This window comes from Arachis duranensis, chromosome 1, assembly GCF_000817695.3.
Source record: "Arachis duranensis cultivar V14167 chromosome 1, aradu.V14167.gnm2.J7QH, whole genome shotgun sequence".
Classification (NCBI taxonomy): Eukaryota; Viridiplantae; Streptophyta; class Magnoliopsida; order Fabales; family Fabaceae; genus Arachis; species Arachis duranensis.
In genome coordinates, this window is record NC_029772.3 from 92,169,647 (window position 1) to 92,180,230 (window position 10,584).

The window sequence follows — 10,584 nt, forward strand, 5'->3', positions numbered from 1 at the left end:
TCAATTTTATTATTTAAAAAATTACGTACATATAATATAAATGTATTAAAATTAAACCCTTATAATTTATACTAAAAAAAGGGTAGATAAAAAAAAAAAAAACTTGTTACTTTTAAGACGTATGGTTTAAGAGTGGAGAGTTTTAATGATGTCTGCTAACTGTTAACTGTGAAGTAGATTCTTAATTCTTATCACAGAGAGAAGAAAAACCAAAGAAAGAAGAACAAAAAGTGTGGCTAGTGACCCACAATACACGGTTCCACAACTAACTTTAATGAGTTATGTAGGTAATCAATAATTTTTTTTACGATACGAACAATCACCAATCAAATAAAAATATATTATATTTTTAAATTATTCACTTAAATCTTAATATTAGAATAACTATCTATACACTTAATAAAATGAATATCTCATATATTTATTGTTCACATTATTTAGTATTTTCATTATCTACTTATATTTTTCCGACTTTAATTATATTTTTCCGACTTTAATTTGCCATTCTGGCTTGCACTACTTAAATTGTGTGGCATATATATATAGGTCTTGTATTTAAGGCCTAATAAACCAAGCACTTGAAATACAAGGAGGCCAAGGTGCACGTTGTTATCATCACCATCATCAATGGCTGCTACTGGAGCAGATGGTGTATTCAGGGCAGTGTATGAAGGTTGCATATCAGGGTATGACAACTGCGTTCAGAGGAGGCCTTACCACCGTAACTGTGGTTGTGCTCTCCATAACAATAACAACAATAGAAAACACTGCAGCCACATGTTACAAAGGTGTGACAAAGTTTCATACCCTATGAGGAGGGCATGGAGTGAAGGCAATTTGGTCATGGCAACTCCACCTTCTTCTTCTTCTCCTTCTTCCAGTCATTCTTCTTCGGTTGCAGCAGCAGCTTCTGGGGACATGCCTCGACTCAGTTTGTTTAAGGAGGAGGAAGAAGAAGAATAGGAACTAAGTAACTAATTAGCTAGTAATGTTCTGTTTGATTAAGGTTTTTAAATGAATCTGTTTGATAAAATCACTATTTATTCATTTATTTATTTTTCTCTTTTATTTGAGGTCTGTGTTAATACTTAATATATAGTTTTGGTTTTTCTAGTTGGTTTTTGATAAGATTTTCACCTTCAATGCTCTGTGTGTAACATAGGCCATTTTGATTTTCATAATGGTAGAGAAATAATAAAAATAGTTAAAATTTGTCTTATTTAATATTTATTAATTATTAATTAAGACAAATTTTAACTATTTTTAGGTAATTTTTTTTGTTATCAGGACCAAGCAATAATTAATAATGCCTGCTCTATAGTCTCTGTACAATAGATGGATCCATTTATTTATTTATTATTATTAGTTGTAATTATGTTAATTAATCAAATTTCTTTTGTGTATAACCTTTATAGTATATGTATATATGTGTATTTATTTTCATTTTTAAGTTCTCTCTTGAGCTCAGAATCATGGCATATAGTTAATGAATAGCTATGGAACATCCATAAACCCAGAACGAATTAAGATATTTGTAATAATGTTTACAAGTTTTAGAATTTTTATCAATTACCATCACCCAAATCTGCATGCGTTTGAAGTCATGATTCAAGAAGAAAAAATGCTTGGAAGTTGGAATTCATACTCTGGATTCTTATCAGTTTGATTATGCATACAAAAACAAATAAATAGCATGAACACATTGAAAAATGAATAATATGTTAAAATTTTATATTCTATATATCTACAGCAATTTGTGTCATGTAGATATTAGTTTGCATGATATTTTTAATCATTGATAATTGTCTAGTGGCCATCTGTATTAAGTAGTTATTTTCCTGTGTCAAATATTTCCATCATTATATTGTGATTAAAATTCAGAAATAATTTTTTTTTAGAAAGACATTCTCTAACAAAAAGAAATTAGTAAAATAATAAAATATTCTAATTATATTTTAAATAAAAATTATAAATTAAGAATGATTGAAGGAGGTTGATCCAAGTCTTCCATATTTATTGGTAGTATTCTCAGGCCAACTGCATCAAACCTAATCATGAATACTTTATTTATGCAAATAGAATTAATGGACCTACTCATTCCCAAACTTGATCAATTGTTTATTATTGTACAAGACATGAGTTAGCTACTTAGTTTATTCTAGTTATTGATGAGAATTCAAAATGGCTGGCAATCTGGCATTATATATATATAGTTTGAACTTTCAAAGAATCATCACTCTGTCAGAACATTGACCACATGGGATGTCACATGCATGGTGGCTTTGGATCACTTTCCAACTTGGAACAATGAATGAGGATATTAATTTCTACAATGAAACTAACAAATAATTTTTTTTATATTTTAAAAATCATTTTCTAATATAAAATGATATTGTATTTTTATTAATTAAATAAATTTTAATTTTTAATTTATTTATTGAGTCTAATAATAAATTATTTTTAAAAATATATTACATTTTATACTTTCTCCAAATTACACTAACATTTGCCATAACTTTATTATTCTTGAAAATACTACTTTTGAGTATACTAACAAAACAAAATCCTTCGATCGTTCCTACTTCCTAATTAAATTGGAGGAACAATTAGGACTAAAATCATAGTTATATCTTGCTGGCGATTCTTTCTCCAACATGCTTTATGGCCACACAAATTTATTAATAATGATTTTAGAATTTAGGATGAGATCACAGAATAAACAGATGGCAGCTGGCCATAGAACTTGGCTGCCAAATCAAAATAGAATCAAACACAGATGTCAAAAAGAATCAGAGAAGGGAGGGCACATTGCAATAATAATAAGTAATTCCAAAGACTAATCAACTTAGGCGGTTTTAGTAGTTAGTTTATTAGTTTAATTAAATAAATATTAAAGATCGAATGTCATTTTATTTATGTAGTAATTTATTATTGTTCAATAACAAACTTTTAAATAAATTTTGGATTCATAACAGATTAATTCTTAATCTCTCGAACTAAGAAATACTATAAAAAGAAAGTAATTCCAACGATCGAATACTTGTATTTGCACAAAAAGATTAAACAAGTTTCAAGCATATGATTCCTTAGCTTGCATGAAATAACACAAGATCACCTGCACAAAATATTTGACAAGTTTAACGTGGTGAAGTCCGTTTACTTGGAAATGGATAGAGTTTAGAAGACACTTTGAAATACAAAGAAGGTTGTGAAACCGTTACCATTTTGTAGTAAATATATAGAAGTTTACAGTAAGACAGAAAACGGTACCTATATATGAACTTCGATGCATTAATTCTGGTTTATGTGTAGTTAAACATTTTTTAAATCCCTTAGCTTGCATGCTGCATGCATATATTATATGTTCATTCTTTTTCAATTATTATAAAACAAAGGAACAAAACGAAAAAAGCTCTTTCAGAAAGTTCTCAGGTATATATAACAAAATCTAATTTTAATGTACTTTGAGTGTAAAACTATTTACACATATATTTAGGGGCGTTCGCAGTGCGGTTTGGATCAATTTTGAGTAAAAAACTCATCCGATGCGAATACTAATTTTACTTGCGGTGCGCTTTGGATTGGATGATCAAAACATCAAATTTTAAATAATCAACAATGATATAAAAAATCTTAACAATATTTTAAAAGTCAACAATAACATAACAATAAAAATAAAATTATAGGTTAATTAAAATAAATAAATAAATAACATTTTGAATATAAATAATATAAAAAAGTATAACAAATTGAACATGTTATAAATATAATTGTAAATATAATAATAAAATAATAAATTAATAATATTATAGCACATTATGCAGTTTGGATTGGATTGGATCGGTTATGAAAAGTAGATCCGAAATCTGATCTGATTCAGACATCCAACGATTTACAAAAAATAGAATCTAATCAACAAATTCAAATTAGTGTGGTTTTAATCAGTTTTTAGTTTGGATTAAATTAAATCAGCAATTTAATTTAAATCGGACATCCTTATATATATCTAATTATATAACATTATATTAACAATTTTTTATATTGACGGTGTGAATAATAATTCAAAAGAACAGGTAAACTTCATATGATATTATTCTGATGCTCTCCCTTTTCTCATGCTCTCTCTTTCAATTACGATGCTTTCACATGTTCACGTATGTACAGCCATGGAGCATAACTTAAGGGTGCATTTAATTTTAAAAATAAGGTAAGATATGATATTGAAAATAAAAATATAAAAATATTATTTTTATATTTTATTTAATAAAAATTAANTATAATTTTATATTTTTATATTCTATTTCAATATTTTAAATTTATATAAAAATATTATTTGTACATTAAAATCAACCACTAAAATTAGTTACCAATGTATTTGTGTATAAATACATATATGATTTAATTTATTTTTATTATATATTTATATTTCAACATATATTTTATACTAGTGGCTAACTTTGATGACTGATTTTGGTGTACACTAGCATAACTCAACCTATATACAAACACAGTCTCAAAGATCCCCATTTCTAATTCATCAAGATCATGATCTGTCATTCATTCCCCTTTTTGGACACATGGAATTGATTAGGGGAGGATCAACCATAAGGTTTGAAATTAACCAAGTTACTGCTAATTAACACATTATATTGACTTAGAAAGTGTTCAATGGCACACAGAAGATGCCGCCCCTGGCTCAATATCATAGTATTTTTTCTAACTTCGGAAAATACTATGCCTACCCTGCTAAGGTCATAATAAAAAGTAACAAAAAGCCAATGTTTACAATAAAAAGAACATAGGCCTAACCACTAGAATATTATCCCCACTTTCCATTTCATTTTCATTCTCTTGATTTCTTCTTCATCTATATATACACACACACAAAGATGGAAGCATCACCTAACTAACTCTTTTCACAGTCACAAGAGATATTAGTATTGCTTGTGATACAAGTTAGATAGGAAGGAAGAATAGTAATGGCAGCTGGAGCTTCTCAAATGATGTTTGGGGGTGTTTATGAAGGAAGCATGTCGATGCAAGACACGGATGTCGAACGAAGGCCATACCATAAAAACTGTGGCTGTGCATTGCACAACTCCAACTCGGAGAAAGGTGTTTGCTTCAATGCTTGCCCTCACCAAAGATGCATCTCCTTCAACAAGAAAATTTCATGGAATCATTGTTCCTTGCGCGCCAAGTCTTCCAATTTCTCTTCCAGAGACAAGACATTGATAGAAATTAGGAATGATATTCAAGATCTGTTTATATAATTTGTATATGGCTATGTAGCATAAAACCCTAAAGCATATAGAGTTCCTTTGGACAAGTATTTTTTTACTAACCCGATATCTCTCAGTAAGGAGAAAGAAACTATGTCATTTGAGTTATAACTCGTTAGCTTTTTTATTTGTATTCTTATTCAAGCTCGTGATGATTACATTACTCCCTACGGTAATATATAAAATCAATGAGTATATGTACACGAGGTCTTTATTTCTACCTACATTTTAAATGACTTGTACATTTAATTTAGATATATCTGAAAATTGTAATTCTTCGCCAACTTACTTTACCGCTTGATTCTAATACAAAATGACAATGCTACAATATGTTATATCTCAATAAAGAGAACCACCCATACATCGTTTTCAAAAACCATATTTAAAATTTAAACAGAGACATGAGCAAACATTATTACATTATTGTGCGCAACTTGTTTTGTACCAAACTGAAATCAAGAGTTATTTTTACCCTTTCCAAGTATAACATCATGTTGTGAGTTACATACCCATAATCTAGTTATTAGAGGCTACATATTCCATCAGTAAGTCCTAAAGTAATCTTTTGAGATTGATCACATATTTTAAAATAGTCTCTAAAATTTTAATTATACTTACTACTTACGTATTCGAAATTGACAAAAATAAATCACATTTGTTCCTATTAATGTGATGAGTCTCTATTAGTTTTTTTAACTAGGTTATATGTACACCAAAATCAATAATCAGTTAAAATATACATTAAAAATAAATTAAATTACATATATATTTATATACAAATATAAATATATATATTAGTAACTTATTTTAGTAATTTTGATATATAAATAGTATTTTTATAATTTTTTATACTGACATTGTGATTTTAAAATGAGTGTGCCATAAAGTTTTAATGAGTATTATTACACATGGAGAATGATAATATATAGTAGTATCCCAACTGCAGAATGGATCTATCTTAGAGTAATAACGTTAAAGGTTCATAGAATACTAATTTGCACGTAGAAGAAACCACCCCTTCAGTGTTAAAGTTAAACTAACCTTCACTTCGGGGAATTCCATGCGAAGCAAAACCACATATATAGTTGCAATGCTAGTCACATAAAATAGCAAAGACGCGTTAATGTGACATACAACACAAAGTGACAAAGCAACATATATACTAACAATGCTATATGAACAGCAAATATTTACTATTATTTATCGGTATTTAGCTAGTAATAATTTGTATATAGTGTTGTTTTCGCTGACAAAAATTAGAGAGACTTGTATTGTTCTCCCTTGTGATCTATGTCTCCTTATGATTAACCTTCCACTTATATGCTAGAACCCTCAACACTAAATTTAATTTCTCTCGAAATTTACGTGCTCGGAATAAAACCAAAATCTGAATTTATTTTAATTTCCCTCCTCTTGATTTCTTCTTCATCTCTCTCTATATATATATCACATTAACTAACTTCCCTGACAAAGATTTTGGTTGTAATACAAGTTTGAGAGGAAGAAAGAATAATAATGGCGACTGGAGGAGCGTCTCAAATGATGATGCTTCGGGGGTTTATGGAAGGAAGCATATCAACGAAGGACACGAATGTTGAGCGCAGGCCATACCATAAAAACTGTGGCTGTGAATTGCACAACTCGAACCCAGAGAATGGTGTTTGTCCTCAGCAGAGATATCGATCCATCTCTTTCAACAACAAAATTTCATGGAAACACTGTGGTTCCTTGCGTGCCAGGTCTTCCAATTTCTCTTCCAAAACCGAGGCAATGACAATGAAAATAGCTACAGCTATGTTGCTTAATTAGCTTTTGCTTAACTAGTGTTACTCCTCATCATAATAATAAAAGCAAGGAGTAATGCTTGCAACTTAAGTTGTTCTTTCTAGCAATTAACATTTCTAATGACACGTAATAAACCTAAGGAAACTGTTAATAATGCAAGGGAATGAGTGTATGAAGTTAGTCCCACATCAAAGAAAATAAGAAAGCGTGAGAAATTTATAAGATGAGAGACCTAGAAATTTTTGCATGGTTTTATGTAAAATTTAGATCAATAGAATAATAAACAACGAATTAAACCCCAAAGTGGTCCCTGAAATTCACGGTTTGCACCAATTTAGCCCGTCCAACCTTTTCTTCTCTGAAACCCACCAGCCCACATACCTCCACACCAACCTTCCGTTAGTCCATCTGTCCCTACCGCCCCTCCCTCCTCCCTTCTTCCTTTTCTTTCTTCCCTATTTCTCCATTTCTTTCCTCCTGTACACAACACCCCCTATTCGTGGTGCCACCTCTGTCTGTACCTTTCAGTTCCAGTCAGGGACGGATCTAGAAATGATATTATGGGGGGCCAATAATACATATAATATTAAAAAAAATATGTGTATACTTTTTACTAATGAAGTGGTCGATTCTTCGTATCATAAAATTTACCGATAATAGAATTTATGTCAAATTTTTCAGTAATTTTCTTTACAATATAATTAAAAGACAATTAGCAAGAAATTCATCTTTTATTTTTTTTCTAAGTTATTTTTCATAATATTCATAGTTAAAAAGAATCTCTTAATTGTAGCAGTTGAAACAGAGAGAATTAATACCAAATGAATAAAAAACGGCCACAAGAAAAAAAATTCACTTTATGAGATTTGAAAATTTTTATTTAATTAAAAAATATTAATAATAATATCTTTTTCAATTTTTTTTAATATTGTTACTTTTTAGATATTAAAAATCATTAATATTTAAATTAGACTGAATTTTTATTTATATTAGATTAAATACTAAATAATTTTTTAAAAAAATTAAATTATACACAATAACTTATTACTATTAAAAAAAATTGGGGGGCCGAGGCCGCCACTCGCCCCCTTATGTCCGTCCCTGGTTCCAGTGAAAACCACCAGCAGCGGCGAAACTCTGTGCCGCTATGACACTACCTCCGCTCCTTACGCTATCTTCTTTTTTCACTCCTCAACGCAGGTTCCATTCCATCCTCTGTGTCTGTTTCTTTTTTTTCTAATTATTTTTTTATTTCAGTGCCTTTTGATTCTGCTTTTACTGATCTTGTTAGACTTAGGATAGTTGATTATTTGTGTTTCTGGACTGAATGTGTATTGGTTGGTTGAAATTTTTTGGTTGATTGATGCTTACATTAAACTGAAATTGCTGTTTATGAATCCTGCATACAATCTGTTCGATAAATTGCCTGAAGGTTAAATCTTATGTCTGATCATCATAGGCTTCAAATTTTGTTTTCATTAGGTATTGTAACTCATATTGTGCAGTTTTCTATAAGTTTTTATGATGATTGAGATTGAATTTTGGTTATGCACTTGGTGAATGTTCTTGCTTAACACCAAATTGAACTGAAATTTTAGATTTCATTCCTTGTTTGGTGTTATATGTTAAGTGCATACAGAGTTAGCAAGTGAATTGATGATATTGCGTATCTATGTAGTTGTTGAACATAAATGATCATATACACAATCACACGAAGGTGACGATGCCATGCTAGAAATTGGAATTAAAACTAGGTATAAGGACCACATTGGATCAAACAGTTTCAATTGCCACCTCAGCTTGCCGTTATCTATGCCAGCGTGGCTTCTCAGTGACAGGTCACTGCCGGCGTTCATTAATTTGTCCGGAGATGTGGCTAGGGATGACTTTGGTACAATTTTTACAAAGTTAGGAACATAAATGGTGCAATTGGTAAGTCAGGAACTAAATTGGTGCAAACCGTGAATCTCAGAGATCACTTTGGAGTTTAACTCACGAAACTGAATTCGCACAAATTGATACACAATACGTCACTTAATTGGTGAACTTATGTAAATAAATCTTCATTCATATCATCTCGATAAAGTTTAGAAATCTGAATAATTTACTTCAGACTTTGCATTGCAGCAAAGCAGCAAATTTTCTTTTAAATCTTAAAGCTATGGCTACCTCTAGCTGGTTTAATTTAATTTAAGCCATACTGGGATAGCTGGCATATTCAACTAACATCTCAGTTCAGTTTTATGAAATATATACAATACATGCATATGCAGAAATAATTAATGATTTAGTTAAAAGATAAATAATAAAAAATTTGAATGAGGACGGGGGAATGTTATGACTTATGCGGCAACTTTGTTTCTACGTAAATGAGCATAAAAATAAGAAAAAGGAGAGGCCTGATAAAAATATTCTTGGTTCTGTTCCGTTTCCACTTTAATTTGCTCTGCACCATTTTGTGCTTTTATGATTTCAGCCCTATTCACGTGTCATAATAATTAATCATATTCCCAACCTCAAAATAATCAATTAAAAGTAAATAATTAAATTAGCATATGAAAGATCTCATCATTTTTATTTTGATCTTCAAATTTTTTTTAATAAAATTCGTTTTAAAAATATTTTTAGTTAATTAGTTAGCTTTTTTATCTATTTTAAGTAACACAGTTAAAAAAATTATGTGGTCTGTTAACAGTTATGTGAGTAACACTTGACAGTTCTATTTAATAGTCCCAATTAAAATTTTTAAATTGAGACTAAATTAATCTCTAAAATTCTAAAATCTTCTGCATCCAAAGATAGAGACAACAATACAGCTACTCCAAAATTAACAAACAAGCATATATTATAAGGAAAAATATATGGAACTAATTATAATCGGCCAATTTTTTAAATAATTCTATTTAATAATTAGTTCTAAATTTTTTAAATTTAAATTTGAATAATTAATAATTGATTAAATAAATCTTAATTAAAAATCGTAAAAAGTAGAAATTCTTCTTGTAAACTTCATAAAATTAGCAAGTAATTAATCAATAAATTAATTTCTAATAAAAGAAATTAGAAATGTGAATTTTATATTAAAATAAGATAAAATTAATTAAAACAAAAATCTACTTAATATATTAAAACTGGGTTTTTCCTCGACTACTAAAGGTGACGTGTCGATCTCTCATGCCTCTATTTTCCCTCCAAAACGAATAATTTTTTTTTCTATTCTAAATTATTTTATTGTAATTATATTATAATTAATACTAAATGAATAATATATAATTATACTAATTTAGCAACATATCTTCATTATAATTATATCAAATCAATATTTAATGCACTATTAAACTATTTATCAATTATCAATTAAAAATACTTTTAATAATTTTAATGATAATAATAATATCAATAATAGTAATAATAATAATAAAAAATCTTTGTTACCCGATTCACGTATATCAAATAATTTTTTTAAATTATTTTATAAAAAATATCTTTAATATAATTATATTGTAATTAATATTTA

At 28.8% G+C, this 10,584-nt stretch overlaps 1 protein-coding gene across 1 annotated transcript; it reads left to right on the forward strand.

Moving 5' to 3' along the window:
• Window positions 1–551: 551 nt before the first annotated feature.
• On the forward strand, window positions 552–1,033 carry LOC107461084 (uncharacterized). The gene has a single exon (XM_016079545.3). It carries the CDS (start codon window positions 628–630, stop codon window positions 961–963), a length of 336 nt encoding a protein of 111 aa, XP_015935031.1. The 5' UTR covers window positions 552–627; the 3' UTR covers window positions 964–1,033.
• The last annotated feature ends 9,551 nt before the right edge of the window (window positions 1,034–10,584 follow it).